The sequence below is a fragment of the Lolium perenne genome, chromosome 3 (assembly GCF_019359855.2).
Source record: "Lolium perenne isolate Kyuss_39 chromosome 3, Kyuss_2.0, whole genome shotgun sequence".
NCBI classification, from domain to species: Eukaryota; Viridiplantae; Streptophyta; class Magnoliopsida; order Poales; family Poaceae; genus Lolium; species Lolium perenne.
Genome location: NC_067246.2, coordinates 337,214,279 through 337,234,733, shown reverse-complemented (window position 1 = coordinate 337,234,733; position 20,455 = coordinate 337,214,279). Strand labels below are relative to the sequence as shown.

At 44.7% G+C, this 20,455-nt stretch overlaps 3 protein-coding genes across 3 annotated transcripts; 1 reads left to right on the top strand and 2 right to left on the bottom strand.

Moving 5' to 3' along the window:
• Positions 1–258: 258 nt before the first annotated feature.
• Positions 259–13,051, top strand: LOC127345939 (phosphatidylserine decarboxylase proenzyme 2-like). The gene is made up of 9 exons (XM_051372479.1): positions 259–345; positions 460–507; positions 1,072–1,218; positions 2,953–3,048; positions 3,131–3,205; positions 10,040–10,132; positions 12,378–12,464; positions 12,549–12,599; positions 12,720–13,051. Exons 1-9 carry the CDS (start codon positions 265–267, stop codon positions 12,861–12,863), a joined length of 822 nt encoding a protein of 273 aa, XP_051228439.1. The 5' UTR covers positions 259–264; the 3' UTR covers positions 12,864–13,051.
• On the bottom strand, positions 10,208–11,707 carry LOC139838695 (uncharacterized). Its single transcript, XM_071828815.1, has 4 exons — positions 11,477–11,707; positions 10,795–10,924; positions 10,318–10,750; positions 10,208–10,217 (listed from the first exon to the last, which is right to left on the bottom strand). The coding sequence occupies exons 1-4, from the start codon at positions 11,705–11,707 to the stop codon at positions 10,208–10,210; spliced, it is 804 nt and encodes a 267-aa protein (XP_071684916.1).
• Positions 13,052–13,430: 379 nt separating the features above from the next.
• LOC127338941 (uncharacterized) lies at positions 13,431–13,985 on the bottom strand. Its single transcript, XM_051364878.2, has one exon. It carries the CDS (start codon positions 13,850–13,852, stop codon positions 13,610–13,612), a length of 243 nt encoding a protein of 80 aa, XP_051220838.1. The 5' UTR covers positions 13,853–13,985; the 3' UTR covers positions 13,431–13,609.
• Positions 13,986–20,455: the final 6,470 nt, after the last annotated feature.

Genomic DNA, 20,455 nt, shown 5'->3' with positions numbered 1-20,455 from the left:
TATTTAATTTATATTTTTTTTGAGTTGAAATGAATTTTTGATAAACTTGCAAAGTTTCACATATTAATGAAATTTGAAATTTGAACGGAATTACTAAACCTACCCGGGCTATTCTACTCTCAGTCACTGATAGGTGGGCCTTGGCCACGTCAACTGCCACGTTGGTGGTTGACTGTGTCAAAATTGGAGATGTGGCAAAGGAGACGGTGGTCGGCTTCGGCGACGATTCCGGCCACGCACGGACTAGCGACCGGTCCCATTCGAATGAACGCGATGCAGGGAACTTACTGGTGGCAGCGCCGCCTCCTAATGATTTCAATCCCAGAACTGTACCAGTTACTGAAGGTGCTTGGTTGTTACACTATTTGATCGGAACTGTTTTTGTTCATTACAAATATTTCTGCCTTGGATACATAAAACTGTCATTGTAATATTGATATATTTTGCACGTAAATGCAGGGTCAAATTAATATGGATGAGACGAAGGATCCTATTGAAAGTTTTAAGGTATGTTATGCTTCCTCATTCTTGCTCTAGCTTTCTATCCCAGTGCATATATTATTGCGGAAAGCAATCACCGCTTATATGTAAACGGGCCTCATCCAAATTAGTACTCAGGACCCTTTGCTCCCTTTCTGTGAGACCGGCTAGTAATGCATTATCTGTTTGAAATGACTCGTTATTGAGTTACACTGTTTCTTTTGCGCATCAGATTCATAGCCTGTATTTGCAGGAGATTTTTTGTACTGCCTCAGAAGGTTACCAATGTCACAAATTTTGAGGGGTACAGTATTGTTATTGTTGAACCATTTCTAGCCATATGGGTTTGTCCTTATAGATCACTCAAGGAGGCTCACATTCTTTTTTTTTTGTACACCTATGCTCATATATTTGAGAAAGGTATCTCATCTAAGGTGTATCTAATTCAGAAGCACAATTTAGCACACATTTCCAAAAGCTTTTACTTTGAGTATCAAGTTAACACAGAAAACCTAATATATGGTGCATATACTTGTGAGGTACTATACTTATATAAAATGTTAATTTTATATCCATACTTTGTTTTTGTAGACATTCAATGATTTTTTCGTAAGACAATCGAAACCCAGTGCCAGGCCAATTGCGTACAACGATCAGGACAATATTGCTACCTGTGCTGCCGACTGTCGTTTGATGGCTTTCAGTTCTGTTGATGAGAGCACAAGATTTTGGATAAAGGTAAAGTATTGTTGGCTAATATGGCTATTTCAGTAAATTACACAATATAATTATTTATAGAAATTTATCTCCATATGAATCCTAAGTGCTTGCAATAAATGCCAATGGAGAAATAATTTGTTGGCCAATCTAATCTCACTGAAAAATTATCTGCTTTCAATATGATATGTTCTGAAAGTATTTGGTAGGTTTTTTTCTTCATGGTAGTGGGGAAACAATCTGTCAATACTAAAAGCGATGGCATATAGTTCTTCCTCTGGAAACTTTTATCTGGTGTATAATGCCCCCCATATTTGTTAGTCGCTAACCATTACATAGAGCCAGTTGACATTGATAACATATTTGAATCAAAGGAAAATAGTTGGTAGCTTTCCAGTAGTCTACATTTAGATTCTTGTCCAAGAGTCAATGGAGTACAAATGATCACGTAAGTGACTAGAGAGTGGCATTTGATCTGTTCAGGAGTATTCTCATACCTTTGTAGTGATAATTTTCAGTGGCGGACCCAGCATTTGGGTATGACCGGGGCTAATTTCCAATGCCAAAAAGTACTATCTAATCCTCTCCAATAACATATATTAACCGAACAGAATCATACTACAAATGCATAGTTGGTGTTTTATTGTGAAACACAAGCTTAATGTTTAACCAAACGAAAATAAGAAAAGCACAAAGAACGTATGGATGCATAATCATGACACATTGTTAGTACCTGCATAATGAAAAATTCTTGATCACAGCCTATAATTTCCTCATCTATCATAGGAGATATGAATTAAAACCTATTACCTTAATTAGATTGAATAAAATCATTCCAAATGCACAATCAGATAAAACCTAACTGTAGCCGTTCTCTATAGTTGAGACTACATAAAAAATAGTCAAATGGAGGAATAATCTATAGGCAGAGAGGGGGGCAAATGGAGGCAATGAGCCGACGAATAGGGCAGTGGTAGAACCGCAGGTCCGCAACAGCGTTTCCCGGTGGTTCTGCGGGTCAAGATCTGCATCGCAGCAGCGTCTTGGCATGGTCGAGCCAAGTGCATCACCGCCAGCCGTCGCGGCAGCGGCAGAGTGATCAAGTGGATGCAGTGCTGGCCGATGGGCGTGCTTTGGCCAAGGGGTTCGAGGCGGCGATAGGCAGAAACATTTTTTAGCACAGAATGCAAACAGGTAAGGTAGAGTTTACTCTCGTTCCAGGAAAAAAAATAGATAGCTGGTTATGGTCGCGTGGATCGGTGGATGCGACGGACCATCTGATTACTGTCTTGCTGGGCTTGTAAGACTAGCCTGGGTCATTCTACCCCAAGGATACGGGCTGGACTGCTTGTGGTCTAGATTTTCTGTGAAATTAAGAAGGGGAGTTACATGTACTACTTGGGCCAAGTTCCGCCCCTGGTAATTTTGATAGGTTGGTTGGGAAGTCGTAGTTTGTATTGATAAGTATGATGGGTTGACTTCATCTGGTGCTTCTAGGACACTACTTAATGTGATTCACAAATGCCAGTTATTATAAAAAAATGGCACATTGGGTGTGATTTTAAGAAAAATAATACAGTTATAACTTATATGTTAGGGTGACATACATTTATTTATATTATTAATTTATTCTCAAGTGTTTTAGTTGAGTAACTTTCACTAACTAAAACGGGAATTTCTTCTTGTAAGTACAATTTGATACTTTTTGTGATATTGGTTGTTGAAGTCTCATTGTGCTCTATCTTCTGCTCCTAGGGACGCAAATTTTCAATTGAAGGTCTCCTAGGGGCGGATGCGCACTCTGATGCTTTTATTAATGGATCGTTGGTAATTTTTCGGCTTGCACCTCAGGTACAGCTTGAACCTCATTTACTAAGGATCCATGCTTGTATGGGACATATTGGAATTCTGCAATTTACATTTCATAATGCAGGACTACCATAGGTTTCATGTACCTGTGTCAGGAACTGTAGAGAAATTTGTGGAAATTCCTGGATGCTTGTACACGGTATGTAACACTTGTCTTGACATGATTTATCTGTTGAAATATTGGGCCTACACTTAGTGGCCCATACTAGATTTCAGATTTTCCTATAAATCTCAAAGCCCACATAGTGGAAGCCTTGTGAGTTTGAGCCCAAGTTGGTGGCAGCTCACTAGGGAGTGGCAAGATGTGGAAAGTTTAGTCCCACATGGAAAGTTGGGAGGAAGTTAGACCACCTTATAAGGTGGGTTGTTCCACCACTAGTAAGTGAGTGAAAATAGGAGTGCTACACGCGCGCGCTCCTCCTCCTCCTCCTCGCTCGTCTCGACTCGACACGTCACGACGCGCGCGCCGCGCTCGCTCAGGAAAACGAACAGAGTCCTAGACGGGCGCGTCGCAGTTAGTCGGTTCGGGTCGCTCCCGGATCGTGGGCTATCTGTAACCGACTCGAAACGTTCGTGCGACGTGGGCGTGGCCCACGTTGCGTAGGGTTTCCCGAGCCTATATAATCTCTTGCCCGGCTACCGCAGAAATAGACTGAATATACGAGTTGTCACGACGCGCGCGCCGCGCTCGCTCAGGAAAACGAACAGAGTCCTAGACGGGCGCGTCGCAGTTAGTCGGTTCGGGTCGCTCCCGGATCGTGGGCTATCTGTAACCGACTCGAAACGTTCGTGCGACGTGGGCGTGGCCCACGTTGCGTAGGGTTTCCCGAGCCTATATAATCTCTTGCCCGGCTACCGCAGAAATAGACTTAATACACGAGTTAGGGTTTCCACCTCTCTCTGCTTGCGCCGCCATCGTAGCCTACTCCATCCCGCTCGCCGACGTGCATCGGCGAACGGGAGAGCAGGTCTCCGAAACCACTTGTCCTTGCGATCCTATACGGGAGAGGGCGAATTAGGTTTTTGGGAAGCGCTCTGCGTGACTGCTCAAGCTCTTCATCACGGGTCGCCTTCCGTCCAAGTCGGGCGGTGCTGCCTACCGTTACTTCGACCCGTCGTCCCCGTCCTCAACAACGTTGTCATCAACAACGTTACTGCCGCGACATCATCTGCTACACCTCCACCGCAACCTCCACCAGATCGGTACGTGCGACATATCTCGATCTGTTTAGCGATGGATGCTTTACCGTTTGCGCTGCTGCTACTCATGTTGATTAATGCATCTAGTATGTTTGAGTTTCACATGTTACTAGTTGCTGCCATCATGTTTTATATTCTGGAATTAATCGTGGAAATTGTGTCTAATTATCCAACAATCCAAAAACCTAATTGTAGGCAATTTCCTGAATTAACAATGGCTGGTTTTTCTAATGCACTGAGGCCGGATAAATTTACCGGTGTGCACTTTAAGAGGTGGCAGTATAAGGCCATGCTCTGGCTTACTCATCTGAAAGTGTTCGAAGTTACTGATGGTTTACCTGAAGGAACTATATCTGACCAAGATCAGATCAAGTTCAAGGAAAACAATAATCTCTTCGTCGGATGCGTTCTAAGTATTCTTGCTGATCGTCTGTGTGATGTGTACATGCACATAACAGATGGTAAAGAGCTCTGGGATGCACTGAATGCTAAGTTCGGTGCAACCGATGCAGGCAGTGAACTGTACATCATGGAGAGCTTCCATGACATCAGGATGGTTAACAACCGTTCTGTAGTCGAACAAGCTCATGAGATACAGTGCATTGCGAAAGAGCCTGAACTCCTTAAGTATGCCTTACTTGACAAGTTTGTGGCTGGATGCATCATCGCTAAGTTGCCCCCTTCATGGAGGAACTTTGCCACAACTCTCAAACACAAGAGACACGTGATATCAGTTGAAAATCTGATAGCATCTCTTGATGTTGAGGAGAAAGCTCGGGCTAAGGATAATACTGAGAAAGGAGAGGGTCAGTCTAGCGCCAACATGGTGCAGAAGAAACCCTACAGCAAGAACAAAGGGAATAACAAGCCCTCCTTCAATAAGCCTATGAAGACTACAACCTTCAAGAAGAAGAAGATGATAAACAAAGCAGATCTGAGCTGCTTTACATGTGGAGAGACTGGCCACTTTTCTAAGGATTGTCCAGAGAGGGCAGACCGCAAGAAAAAGGCGAGGCAAGTCAACACGGTGACCGCTAGCAATGCTGATGTGTACGGTAATCTCTTTACTGTTCTTTCGGTATTTCAATCTCCATGTTGGTGGATTGATACAGGTGCTAATGTTCATGTGTGTGCTGACATATCCATGTTCACTTCTTACCAGGTCGCCCGGGATTCTTCCGTCTTGATGGGGAATGGGTCACATGCTTCTGTTCGTGGTGTTGGCACGGTAGATCTGAAGTTCACTTCGGGGAAGATCGTGCAGCATGTCCCCACTATGAACAAGAATCTCGTTAGCGGCTCCCTTCTATGCAGAGATGGGTTTAAGCTTGTTTTAGAGTCGAATAAAGTAGTTGTTTCCAAGTTTGGACAATTTATTGGTAAAGGCTATGAGTGCGGAGGCTTGTTCCGTTTTTCGCTTTCTGATTTCAGTAATAAGTCTGTGAACCATATCTGTGGCAATGTTAGTGATGATACCAGTGTTTGGCATTCTCGTTTATGTCACATTAATTTTGGTTTAATGTCTCGGCTATCCAGTTTAAGTTTAATTCCGAATTTCACTATTACCAAAGGTTCTAAGTGCCATAGTTGTGTGCAATCGAAGCAACCTCGGAAGCCTCACAAGGCGGCCGAGGAGAGAAACTTGGCACCTCTAGAACTCATACATTCTGATCTATGCGAGATGAATGGTGTGTTGACAAAAGGTGGAAAGAGATATTTCATGACATTGATTGATGATGCGACTAGATTTTGCTATGTTTATTTGTTGCGAACTAAAGATGAAGCTTTAGCCTACTTTAAAATTTATAAGGCCGAAGTTGAAAATCAACTAGAGAGAAAGATCAAGCGTCTCAGGTCGGATCGTGGTGGCGAATATTTTCCTAAAATCTTTGATGAATTCTGTGAGGAACATGGCATTATTCATGAGAGGAAGCCTCCCTATTCACCCCAATCAAACGGGGTTGCCGAGAGGAAAAACCGCACGCTGACTGACTTGGTGAATTCCATGTTAGCCACTGCTGGTTTATCAAAGGCATGGTGGGGGGAGGCTTTGTTGACTTCATGTCATGTCCTGAATAGAGTTCCTAACAAGAATAAAGATAAAACCCTTACGAGGAGTGGGCTGGTAGAAAACCATCCCATTCGTATTTGCGCACATGGGGATGTTTGGCGAAAGTCAATATTCCAATTACTAAGAAGCGCAAACTTGGACCAAAGACAGTGGATTGTATCTTTCTAGGTTATGCTCCTCGGAGTGTAGGATATAGATTTTTAGTAGTTCAATCCGAGGTACCTGATATGCATGTTGATACTATTATGGAATCTCGTGATGCAACATTTTTTGAGAATATGTTTCCTATGAAAGATATGCATAGCATTGCTAGAATTTCTACTGAGATAATTCCTGAGTCCAGTACATCTAATGAGAATTTTGAACAATCACATGAGAATGTTACTGAGAAGGATGACAATGAAGCTCCTAAACGGAGCAAGAGACGAAGGATTGAAAAATCCTTTGGTGATGATTTCATTGTGTACCTTGTGGATGATACTCCCACGTCCATTGCAGAGGCATATGCATCTCCAGATGCAGATGACTGGAAAGAAGCTGTCCATAACGAGATGGACTCGATCCTTTCTAATGGAACTTGGGAGCTATCAGAACGACCCCATGGCTGCAAGCCTGTGGGCTGCAAATGGGTGTTCAAGAAGAAGTTAAGACCTGATGGTACTATTGAAAAGTACAAGGCGCGGCTTGTAGCGAAAGGCTACACACAGAGAGAATGCGAAGATTACTTCGACACATATTCACCTGTCGCTAGACTTACCACCATTCGAGTACTACTATCCATGGCTGCCTCCTATGGTCTTATCGTTCATCAAATGGATGTAAAGACAGCTTTCCTTAATGGAGAGTTGGAAGAGGAAATCTATATGGATCAGCCGGATGGGTTTGTAGTAAAAGGTGAAGAAAGAAAGGTGTGCAAGTTGCTGAAATCTTTATATGGCCTGAAACAAGCACCTAAGCAATGGCATGAGAAGTTTGACAGAACTTTAACTTCTGTAGGCTTTGTTGTCAATGAGGCTGACAAGTGTGTTTACTATCGCCATGGTGGGGGCGAAGGTGTTATACTATGTTTGTATGTGGATGATATTCTGATCTTTGGTACAAACATGAGAGTAATACACGAGGTCAAGTCTTTCTTGTCAAAGAGTTTTGATATGAAAGATCTGGGAGAAGCTGATGTGATTCTGAACATCAAGCTGATTAAGAATGAGAGTGGGATTACTCTAACGCAATCCCATTATGTTGAGAAGATTTTGAGCCGGTTCGGCTATATTGATAGCAAGTCTTCTCCAACACCTTATGATCCCAGTGTGACACTACGCAAGAACCGGAGGATTGCCATAGATCAATTGAGATATTCTCAGATCGTTGGCTCACTCATGTACTTAGCGAGCGCGACTACACCCGACATCTCTTTTGCTGTTAGCAAGTTGAGTAGGTTCATGTCAAACCCGGGTACTGATCATTGGCATGCACTTGATAGGGTCATGCGCTACCTATGTGGTACAATGAGTTATGGGATTTACTATTCAGGGCACCCAGCTGTGCTTGAAGGATATAGTGATTCGAATTGGATCTCAGATGTAGCTGATCTGTACGCCACAAGTGGGTATGTATTTACCTTTGGAGGTGGCGCAGTATCATGGAGATCTTGCAAGCAAACCATATTGACGAGGTCAACTATGGAAGCAGAACTTACTGCTTTAGACACAACCACTGTTGAATCAGCATGGTTGCGTGAGCTATTGATGGACTTACCTGTGGTTGAAAAACCTGTTCCGGCAATCCTTTTGAATTGTGACAATCAAACTGTAATTGTCAAAGTGAACAATTCTAAGGATAACGCGAAGTCATCAAGACACGTCAAGAGACGTTTGAAGTCTGTCAGGAAATTGCGAAACTCCGGAGTAATAACGGTTACATATATTCGAACAGACAAAAACCTGGCAGATCCCTTTACAAAGGGACTATCACGTAATGTGATAGAAAGTGCATCGAGGGAGATGGGTTTGAGACCCGTTGATGTTACACCATAGTGGTAACCCAACCTTTGTGATCGGAGATCCCGTGAATTAGGACCTGGGAAGAACAAACTAGTGGTTTAATTGAGGAGAGTATTATGTAACCCTCTCTATGTGAAGATGCACAACTCTCAATTGCTGTAAGGCAGGTTGGCAACAAGCCTTAATGTGTTTATGTTGGCTATATTAGCAAAGATGCTGTCCTACAGAGCATTCTTGAAATAACACACCTATATGAGTCCGATTGTTAAACGTCGCAATCTATGAGATTTTGGGTGATCTCTAGTAAACTCATGAAGAGACCACGAAGTATGACGCATATGCTTCACCCGCGGGGTAGGCTACTGGCAGCCATGTACTGGTCATGACTTTGAGTGAAACCCTGTTCACGCAAAACTTGCAATTCAAGGCTTAGTCCATTGTTCAAGTGTGAATGGATGTAGCTTAAGGTTCTAGGCAGAAGTTCAACTTAACAGTCTCCGCTGAAACACTGGTATATAAACAAGCAGCGAGTATTGGTAAATCTCTAAATGGGGATTTGAGATCTGGTGGGGGATTGTTGAAATATTGGGCCTACACTTAGTGGCCCATACTAGATTTCAGATTTTCCTATAAATCTCAAAGCACACATAGTGGAAGCGTTGTGAGTTTGAGCCCAAGTTGGTGGCAGCTCACTAGGGAGTGGCAAGAGGTGGGAAGTTTAGTCCCACATGGAAAGTTGGGAGGAAGTTAGACCACCTTATAAGGTGGGTTGTTCCACCACTAGTAAGTGAGTGAGAATAGGAGTGCTACACGCGCGCTCCTCCTCCTCCTCGCTCGCTCGTCACGACGCGTGCGCCGCACTCGTGGTGAGTGGATTGAGCCTCGAGCCGAGACTTTCCTTACTTTTTGCAGCTCAGGAAAACGAACAGAGTCCTAGACGGACGCGTCGCAGTTAGTCGGTTCGGGTCGCTCCCGGATCGTGGGCTATCTGTAACCGACTCGAAACGTTCGTGCGACGTGGGCGTGGCCCACGTTGCCTAGGGTTTCCCGAGCCTATATAATCTCTTGCCCGGCTACCGCAGAAATAGACTGAATACACGAGTTAGGGTTTCCACCTCTCTCTGCTTGCGCCGCCATCGTAGCCTACTCCATCCCGCTCGCCGACGTGCATCGGCGAACGGGAGAGCAGGTCTCCGGAACCACTCGTCCTTGCGATCCTGTACGGGAGAGGGCGAATTAGGTTTTTGGGAAGCGCTCTGCACGACTGCTCAAGATCTTCATCACGGGTCGCCTTCCGTCCAAGTCGGGCGGTGCTGCCTACCGTCGTCTTCAACGCCGTCTACTTCGACCCGTCGTCCCCGTCGTCAACAACGTTGTCATCAACAACGTTACTGCCGCGACATCATCTGCTACACCTCCACCGCAACCTCCACCAGATCGGTACGTGCGACATATCTCGATCTGTTTAGCGATGGATGCTTTACCGTTTGCGCTGCTGCTACTCATGTTGATTAATGCATCTAGTATGTTTGAGTTTCACATGTTACTAGTTGCTGCCATCATGTTTTATATTCTGGAATTAATCGTGGAAATTGTGCCTAATTATCCAACATTATCTGTGTGGAAAGAAGTACATGTGCTGTGTGCTCTTTCCATCATTTGCTAGCATTAAATGACTGGCTCGTGTCTTTTTATATGATAGGTCAATCCTATTGCCGTGAACAGTAAGTACTGTAATGTATTTACCGAGAATAAAAGAGTCGTCTCAATAATCTCAACTTCAGAATTTGGAAAGGTTTGCATTTTGTTCATTTTCCTTGTATACTACTAATCTGCAGCTTATTGCTATTTCCACTGTTAAGAATTTGGATTACTTTTGCCTGGAAAGAAGTCCAAATAACCCCCCTAACTATTGAGTTAGGGACGGTAAACCCCCCTAGGTTTGAAATGGGGCACTTAACCCCCCTAACTATGCAATACCGGTCAGTTGACCCCCTCCAGATGATTAGAGCAGTTTTGCTATGTGGTATTGCTGATGTGGATGGCGGTATTACCAGAAAGACGCACAACGCATGCGAGTGTCCAGGCCGACGCTCTGATAGGAGCGGGCTCGTCTCACGCTGGCATGGTGATCTGCCGAGATCGGACAGGAAGGCTTGACGATCTTGGCACCGCGCTGGAAGCAGCCCGCACTTTCTCGTTGACGTGAAACCTGCCGTGCTGTGCGCCTCCACGTTGTCCTCGCCACCACCGTCTTCGTCCGTGTCCCTTGCATAGGTTGGCTGCACTCCGCCATCTTCATTTTGCAGGTTTGCTGGGCGCATTGGTGGTTCGCCGGAGGGTGTTCGACGGGAGACCGCGTTGGCAAGCTGTAAGTATCGCGGGCGCGCGTGTTGGCTGCCCCGGTCTTCTCCTTACAGCAAGAAGCGGTTCATCATGACGCAGCCGCCGCTGCGCCCGGAGAAACCGTCGCGCCGGCTTCGTCGCTGAGACCGGCGACGCTGCAGTTCATTGTGTAGCAGCTGTCGACCCGGGAGAGCGCGTCCGAGGACCGCGCGGCCCCATCTGGCCCAGGAAGTGCGTCGGATGATCATGCAGACGCTTTTGGGGCAGCCCGGCTAGCGCTTCCATCCGAACAGCATGCCTCCAACTCCGAGCATGGCATCATCGTTGCGTTCGCCAGGTTGTGTCTAGGCGTGGCTCCTCAAGGATAGCAGCAGCGCGGCGAGGTCAATGCGCACGTCGGCCATGGCATACTGCCGTGACTGGCTGACTCCCTGGCTAGCCACTGCTCGGCCAAGAAGATCGATCGCTCTTATTTCATCCAATGACAGATTGACAGGACATGGCCTAATAATTTAATTATGAACAGCTACCCATCTGGTGCCAAGCAGACTTAGGACGGTCACGTACTCATGCATCCCGAAACGCCTCCACTTCCTTTCCTGCATGCCCTGCAGCTGCAGTCCGTCGCTGCGGTGTGTGCCCACCTCAGCCACGACGGCGGCCACCAGAATGCACAGTGTGCGGCGCCCTAGCGGGGTTCCTCTGGGGTAAAGTGCACCGGCCCCGTCATCCAAGGACCCTGTGGCCGGCGCGCTCCCGGACCTGCACGAACGCGTGCGCGGTGCGCGCGTACCGCCGCATCTGCTCCTTGATGCCGTGGCCCGACTACCACGGCATCAGGCATCTGCAAGACGAAGACGATGCCCAGCCCAAGCGCCGGCGTCTCTATGATGATGCGTACGGTGACGCAGTGCATGTCCGTGATAACGCCTCCGGAAAGTATCCCAGGGCCCAGGCCATAGACATAGGGTGGAGGTGCAGGTTCCTGAATCCTAACGCTCCTACGCAGCAGCGCAGCCGCCATGGGCGTTGGCAAGCCGAGATAGACTCCTTGGCCTCGATGCGCACCTTCTTGGCGATACCGCTGTCCACGTCAGCCATACCACCGAGCAAAACTGCTATAATCATCTCAAGGGGGTTAATTAACTGGTATTGTATAGTTAGGGGGGGGGTAAGTGCCCCATTTCAAACTTAGGGGGGTTTACCGTCCCTAACTCAATAGTTAGGGGGGTTATTTAGACTTCTTTCCTTTTGCCTGAACATGCTGCAAATGGTTTACACAGTGTATATACCTTGGGACACTTCCCTTTTCTTGTTCGGCATGAACAAGGCCAAGGGCATATTTGATGTTAATAATGTGGTATATATCATATGCCCAATTCTGCAACTATAAGGAAAATAATCTGTCAGGATCTGTTTTTGCAAGTGCTTAAATTTACCTGCACACATTTTTAAGTATCAAGTATTAGCACGAATGTTTGTTTTTATTCGTAACAATGGTATGTGCTCCATATTTCCTTGAGATGACCTGATGCATTGAGAACTGCCTCGGGCCTTGCCATATTTACTCCTATAGGTTCCTTATTAGTTGGCTGTTCTTATTTGCACAACAGGCTGGCACCAAGTACATCAATGCAGTAGCTTTCTGAACTTTGGCTTCACTGACCATGCATTGTTTTGCTAATAACATTTAGGTGGCATTTGTTGCCATTGGAGCAACTATGGTAGGAAGCATCACATTCCTGAAAAAAGAGGGGGACTACGTCCACAAAGGAGATGAGGTTTCTTTTGTTCTCTTTCCTTGCAACTATTCTACTGCTTGTTCTGGTTTGTTCAGTTATCTGATTTGTTCTCTTCTCTCCTAGTTTGGGTATTTCTCCTTTGGAGGGAGCACGGTAATCTGCGTCTTTGAGAAGGTTCGTTTATTTTCCATCTCTCCTTTTTGTTTCCTTTCTTGTTGTAGATACTGCTAACCAACTCTGCAAGCAATCCAATATATATTTTGCTCCAAGTGACCTCGGTTTTTTTGGTGACAGGACGCAATACAATTCGATGCTGATCTTGTTGCGAACAGTGAAAGGTCACTGGAAACCCTTGTTGAGGTTGGCACGACGTTGGGCACCTCCAAACGGAACAGAGAGCTACAAGTTCCAGACCTACAGAAGTGTACAGTCGAATGATAGTAGTTAGGGAGTGCAAGGCAGCACGGTACAGATCTGTAAAGTACCTGTAGGAATTAGTGGAGTATATCTGATAGTAAGTACCTGTTGCTGGAGCAAACCATTCGCGCAAATCACATTTGATGTATCTTCTATGAAATTAAGCTGAACGATTTGAGCCATGAATGTACCTGACAATCGACCAATTCTCCGCTTGTGGTTTTGTTGTAACGGTTTTCGTCCGATTTTTCGATAATTACATGGGTATATCTCTTCTTAATTGATAGATAGGGGCAAACCTTCTGCCCCGTTTCAAAAAAAAAAAAAAAAAAAAAAAAGCAAGAGCCGTTGCCTACTTCTTGTTGTGTCGCTGCGCCTGCATGATTTAAAATTGTTTTTGTTTTGACATTGACCTTTGCTTTTGCTTACTGTTGTGTCCTAGGAAGTAGACTTTGTCTTCCCAGCTATTGAAGCAAAGCTCAGATCAGAAGCTGATTCCATCAGCCTTGGCCACCTGGTCTTGCGAATTAAGTCAAGGCAGGGGAGTAGTAATCCAACAAAAGAAGCGAGGAAACACATGCATCTTAGTGACAGTGAACAAAATAGTAAATTAACAAGAAACAGCACCAATTGGCTCATCCAGTACAACCAAACCCCATGAATGAATAGAACACAACACCAATAGATATCAGAAATTCAACGGAAGAACCGAAGTCATCCTAGTTCCTATTTGCTAACACCGACCAGAGGCTGAACTCCTCAGGTCATTACATGAGGCCGGGGCGAGAATGGAAGGGGAAGTGGGGCGTGGTCAGGGCAGCTCGGTCGAGGTTGCTCCTCTTCTTCTCCTTCACCTCGCCCTGCTTCACAGCTTGGTGTTTCCCCTGCTCTGGCTGCTTCTTCTTCCCAGAGCTGTTAGCAGATGACGACGAGGAGGAGGATGATGATGACGAGGAGGAGGCGTTTTTGGGGAGCACTTGGACATCCGAAGGCCCGCAGCAGAACCCCATGGCTGAAGCTAAGCTACCTTGCTACAACAGCAATCCTTGTTCTTTCTTTCTCTCTCAGCTCTCTCTCTCTGGTTTGAAAAGCTCGGCTGCTCTGATGGGTGCTGTGTGTTTCCGTTGGAAAAGCAGTTGCTCTTGGCGGCCGTTTTATAGGGCCCCAAAACTTCCACCGGAAGGTTGGCCGCTCGAAGCTCGTCACCCGATCTCACGTTTCTTTACTCTGATCATTGCAATATTACAACAGTATTTGTCTCCATCCAAGCACGTGGTCGCCCCTGCACTTGCGCGGCTTGCGCCCGTGGCAAACGGACAACGGTGTCGCGTTCCATCTGCAGTGACGCACGCGCACGCGCGGCCGAGTAGCCTACCGCGCGCCGGAAGGCTGCAGGTGACTGACATGTGGGGGCAGCAACAACTTTGGCCCACATTTCAGTATGTAGAGCTGAGCATCTGACCTTGCGGTTACATTTGGCATGTTGGAATTTTCTTGGCCTGTGAGCAATGCATCATTGACCGGCGACTCAGCACAGAGGCAGAGCTTCCTTGGCAGGCAAGCTTCTCGGGATAAAGAGACCAGTTCTTTCCTGTGTTTTCTCGGAAAATGATTTGTTCATGTTGACTAGCTAGGATGGAAACTAGGTGGAAGCTCTGTAGTATGTTACATCATGGATATTCATTTTAGCTCATGGGTGCATATAAACCCACTATGTGAAAACACATTTTAAAATATCAAAAAATTCTGAAATAAAATTGCGCATGTACAAATGTTTTGCATATAAGTTTTCGGAAAAAAAAACAACATTTTTTGTGTCCCGTGTAAAAATGACAAATTTCAATGTTCAAAACATGACCATTTACAGGATATTTTTTTCTTTTTTTATATAGACCACATAAAATCTTCTTTTCACCTGAAAATTTGTGTGCGATTATATAGACCACATATAATAAGTTTATATGCACCTATGTGTCAAAACACCACCTCCGTTACATCACCCATATTTACACGGAAATGCTCGATTGAACGCAAGTTGATCTTTTTCTTTTCCTCGAGAAAAGGGGAAGTAGCCTATGCCTATGCATCGAAACCATGCACATGCATCCTTTTAGTGCAAACTTTTCTTAAAAAGTTAACACAAATTGATTAGCAGGACCCAAGAATCTCTCCACACATACTTACCCTAGGGCCTGAAAATCTTTTCCACCTCATATGAAAAAGGCTCTAAGCCTTGCCCGATAGAGAACTCGCATCGAGCTTCACTACTTAGCCATGCTGCATTCACCCGAAATTTATCCCGAACCAGCAAGGGTCAACACCCTGAACTATACCTGGCCATGTGTCGAGCCATGCCAAAAAAAAGGCCGACGCTCAAAAATCAGGCCCAAGCCTGGCCCGGCCAAATACCCACAAAGCTCGTTAGGCCGCTTTGTTAAACACGGTTTTCGGGCTATCCAACCCGGTTGTTGGGCGAACATTTTCAGGCCCAGGCTCGAGTTTTTTGGGCTGGGCTTGTAGGGATTTGTAGCATAGAAAACAAAAAAATTCCTACCGCAAGAACAAATAACAAGCAAAGATCTAATCTAGTAGATGGTAGCAACGAGGTGAAGATCAACATATCCTCGAAGATCGCTAAGCGTTAACGAGATAAATCTCGTGGTGGATGTAGTCGATCACTTGGCGCTTTAAAAAGCGCGTAGAAGATCTTGATGGTGCCACAATCGGGCAGCACCTCCGCACTCGATCACATGTACTGTGTCGATGAAGACATCCTCTCCCGTTCCAGCGGGCAACGGATGTAGTAGATCCTCCTCGGAATCCCGCCAGCACGATGGTGTGGTGATGGTGGTGGTGGAGATCTCCGGCAGGGCTTCACCGTAAGCAGTGCTGGAGAGAGAGGAGGGAGTAGCTAGGGTTTGGGAGAGAGGGGGCTTGGGGCGCCGGCCTAGGAGCCCCTTGGAGGTGCGGCTGCTTTGATGTGGCCTGCCCCCTCCCCACTCCTCCTCTATATATAGGTGGAAAACCTAGGGTTCCCCCAAAACCATTTTGGAGTTCAACTCCCAAACTTACCAAAATTGGAAACCTGGAGGGAAAGGAATTTCTCCCTTTCCTTCTTTGGCCGGCCAACATGGTGGAGTCCATGGTGGACTCCACCTTCCCACTTGGTGGGTTTGGCTAGGGCTGGTGGAGTCCCTCCGGGACTCTACCTGCCATAGTGATTTATTTCGAATGATTCTAGAACCTTCTACAACCTTCCATAAATTCACCGGACCATTCCCAGACTTGGAAAGTGACTTCCCATATATGAATCTTATTCTCCGGACTATTCCGGAACTCCTCGTGATGTCCTGGATCCCATCCGAGACTCCGAACAATATTCGAACTCCATTCCATATTCCATATCTACTTAAAACGACATCGAACCTTAAGTGTGTCACCATATGGTTCGTGAACTATGCAGACATGATCGAGACTCTTCTCCGTTCAATAACTAATAGCGGGACCTGGAGATCCATAATAGCTCCCACATATTCAGCGATGACTTTGTGATCGAAATAACCATTTACATACGATACCGATTCCCTTTGTCGCGCGATATTTTACTTACCCGAAGTTTGATCATCGGTATCTCTATACCTAGTTCAACCTCGTTACCGATAAGTAATCTTTACTCGTACCATGATATGACATCTTTTGTGAGCCAGTCACATGCTTGCAAGCTAATTGGATGACATTCCACCGAGATGGCCCAGAGTATATCTATCCATCATTTGGATGGACAAATCCCACTATTGATCCACGCGCTTCAACATATACTTTCCAAACACTTAATGCCACCTTTATAACTACCCATTTACGAAGTAGTGTTTGATATCATCAAAGCATCCATCCAGTGTAGGTGATTAACATGATCCCATGGTCAAAGGATTAGGTTACTATGTATCTTAAAGCTTGAAGCAAAACAAACTTAATGACTTGATCATATGATACGCTTACTATGGGTGTATATCCATCACATCATTCAACTAATAATATGATCTTGTTATTAATAACTTCCAATGTTCATGATCAGGAAACCATGATCATCTATTAATCAACAAGCTAGTTTAACAAGAGGCTTACTAGAGACTCTTTTATGTTTACAAAACACACAAGTATTAATGTTTGCGGTTAATACAACTATAGCATGAGATGTAAATATTTATCATAAACACTAAGATATATAAATAAACACTTTTATTATTACCTCCTAGGCATATCTCCAACAGGGCTTTGGGCCGGGCATCAGGCCAGGCTACCCATGGCTAGACATGCCCCGAACCTCCCAGCGAACCATTTTTCCCCAAGCCATCTCTCTTTGCGCTGCGACCACACCCACCGCGCCTCGGCGTGACCACCCAGTGTTGCCATGGCAACAAGCCAGCGCCACCATGTCATCACCAAGTGGCGTCGTGGCTTCATCTGCATTGACCATAGGCCGAGGGTTAACCCGTCCAAGTGTGCAAACCCCAAACTATCATCTTCCATCGATATGAGGATAGCATCACCAGTTGAATGAGACTCTGCGGTGGCACGTCAATCATTGATAGGCAATCAGATCCCAAGTCATGCTTGAGAATAGCTATGTAGCTTCCATTGTCTTCCTTACCAACACCATGGTCATGGCCATGGTCATCATCATCTTCATCATCGTCGTCGTCGTCGTCGTTGTGGTCATCGTCATCGTCGTATTCCTCATAATCATCTTCTTCGTTATAATAACCGTCCTCCTAATCATCATCGCCGTCATCCTCATCGTCATTATCAACGTCGTCATCGTCCTCATCATCATCACACGCAAGTATGAAATAAAGTGCATCTTCAATGAAGACAGTTGTTCTTGAGGTTGAGAGTGCATGTTCTCTATGCCTTGGGTCATCAACAACAGGGGTCGTCTTGTGGTATTGGGCTAAGATGCAGATTTTGAAGCAAGGGACCAAGTTGGTCCGCATCCAAAAGGATCTCCCTAAAATATGTCTCGCTCAGACTGGGAAGTCATGTTTCTTTGCGGATTCATCCTTTGCGAACATTATTTGCATATTCATGCACCATATTTGAACATCATTTGCGGATTCAGATATTTTTATCCGTGGGATTCTCAAAAATAAGATATAAATTTCTTTAAGGCTCCGTTTCGATATTTGTATTGGCATGCTTCATGCTTGGCGTTGCATTCTTTGTAATATCAACATTCAAGAATATTGTCATTGAGATCAATACCAATATTTCCGTTTGGTTTACATATTCGGTACCTAGAATTGATTTCCTAGCTGAATGCCAAATCATGTTTAGGTGGTCAAAGTGATGTATTGCATTTGTATGAGTATGATCATGATAGATGTTTGAAAACGATTTCTTGTGTAACTTTGAAATATAATTGAATGATTATATCCCATGGTATTTAATAAAAGTCAAAACGAAATATTATATATTATATAAATCATCACATCACTTTATAGAATGGATCGTTGGAAGCTTCAACGGATGAAAATTGTCACAACAAAACATATTTCTATTTATAATCACTTTTTTCGATAAAGGGAATATATTAATATCGCGAAGACATCAATTACACCCAGCCTCTGCAACAACGCAATGCCCTAGCGGTATTACGGATGCACACAGCCAAAAAAAAGAAGAAGAATTACAATAAAAGAAAAGTCCCGCTATAGTGATCTATTTCTTGAAGCAGCAGTACTAACACCACCAAGACAGCACCAGAAGTTCAGCTTCTCCAAAAGTGACCCCTTCAAGAAGGAAACAGTGCACAAGCGCCTGAGAGGTAAGACCTTGAACTTCTCTTGTGCTGACGCCTCCACTTACGATGCCGCTGCTCCAACAAATAGCCCACCAAGCCAATCCCTCGTCGTAACAAATACTGGAACCACCACAACTAGTTCTCGGATCTTGACCTCAATGACATTCCCCACCGGCTGACCTCACCACGGAACGAGAAAGCATGCTGCATGATAGTCAAAGCCAGTAAAGCTTCGTGTCAACACCCGGATTTTTAAGTCCAGATGCCCCATTATATCATACATCGCAATCCCAGAAAGATTGTTTTTGCGAGACATAATAGTAAGTAGTTCAGAGTCATCATTTATTACAACACATACTTGTCTTACAACAACGGATCACATGATCCAAATTTACAGAAATAGATTGTTCAACCTCACATATAAGTAGCGGAAGCGTAGTAGTAGTGGACTATCTATTCCACAGGCAACGCTTGACGTTAGAAGACGATCCTAGTTATCGTAGACGTCCTGCTGTCCGTCATCCTGATACTGTTGCTCCTCTTCAAAGTCTGGCATTTGAATAGCCAGGGCAAAGCCATGAGTACTTTAAAGTACTCGCAAACTAATACTATAGTAATTACTTATTGAGTGTAGTAAGGGGTGCTAAGCTCTAGGTTGATTTGCATAAAGCCAAGTTTAGTTATCAAACATTTAGTAAAGACTCATCATTTGCTAGACTAACTCAAGTGGGAACATTAGTGTCATTCCCACAAATCATTTGTGATCCAAGTCAAATCATCTTTCAATTCATCATTCCTTTGTAAGATCAAAAATTCTGATAACGGAAATAGTATGGCCTTTCCAATCGTCCATAACCGCGGACACGGCTATTCGAATAGGTTTAACACTCTGCAGAGGTTGTACTCTTGTGCCACAACTTTTGATTACATCCGTCGAGGATAACCCCGAATCATCGTAACTCAGTACGCGGATCATCAACCTTAACCTTTCACTTATATATGCTAGTATAGGCACCTCTCCCCATGAGCTTGGCCTCCCGGTGAAAACCAACTGTTAACCCGGGAACTGCACAGGGCTTGGGTCGTACATTCACCTCATATTCACATCATTTCTCATATATGGAGGCAGCCTCGGCGTAACCCCTATGATGCTTATTTAGAGGGAACCCATACTAAAATACACAAGTTTCTAGTTAAGCCCTACCCATAATCAGGTATTGTGGGGGTACTTGTATAATTGGAAGGGTATCGCATTCAAACCAATATCAGTTTTATATCAAAAATCACCATCTTCTCTTGGTCATATTCACCTTCAAAATCATTCAATGGAAATGACTCATCATTCCAAGGTTTCAAATTCATTTCAAGTCACATGTTCCCATCTAGAGTAGTCAAATTTTATTTGATTAGCACTAGCAACTATTTCATGAGGGGTGCTATCTAGCTTTGATTGGTTCTAAGCTAACCTTTAATCTTGTTCTACTCTATCCAAGTGAATCATAAATCAAAAAGTACTTTGAAGTAAATAAGCAAAAATAATTGTAATGTAAAAACATGGGATAGGTAAAGCATAAAATTAAAAGGGGTGATGGTGCCTTGCTCTTGTAGAGCTTTGCAGCATGTTAGCAAGAGTATTAGCTTGCCTTGGTGGGGATAGGAGTCAAAGTTTTCCTCCTCCTCTTGAGAGTAGCTTCCCTCCTCCACGTATTCCTCGTTACCAGCGTCTATATACGAATACGGGTACACAATCACCACACAAATACTTGCATGCTAGACTAAAACACACGAGAGAGTTCACTCAATTAATTCTAGC

What these genes read in the sequence shown, in the direction of transcription:
- LOC127338941 (XM_051364878.2), bottom strand. Translation starts at nt 13,852, where the DNA reads ATGGGGTTCTGCTGCGGGCCTTCGGATGTCCAAGTGCTCCCCAAAAAC.
- LOC139838695 (XM_071828815.1), bottom strand. Translation starts at nt 11,707, where the DNA reads ATGGCGGCTGCGCTGCTGCGTAGGAGCGTTAGGATTCAGGAACCTGCA. An exon ending in ATCAAGGAGCAGATGCGGCG is followed by an intron (nt 10,925 to 11,476) that starts GTACGCGCGCAC and finishes TCTGCATGATCA; the next exon opens with TCCGACGCACTTCCTGGGCC. An exon ending in CGGCGCGACGGTTTCTCCGG is followed by an intron (nt 10,751 to 10,794) that starts GCGCAGCGGCGG and finishes TCTTGCTGTAAG; the next exon opens with GAGAAGACCGGGGCAGCCAA.
- LOC127345939 (XM_051372479.1), top strand. Translation starts at nt 265, where the DNA reads ATGAACGCGATGCAGGGAACTTACTGGTGGCAGCGCCGCCTCCTAATG. An exon ending in AACTGTACCAGTTACTGAAG is followed by an intron (nt 346 to 459) that starts GTGCTTGGTTGT and finishes ACGTAAATGCAG; the next exon opens with GGTCAAATTAATATGGATGA. An exon ending in TTCCTGGATGCTTGTACACG is followed by an intron (nt 3,206 to 10,039) that starts GTATGTAACACT and finishes TTTATATGATAG; the next exon opens with GTCAATCCTATTGCCGTGAA.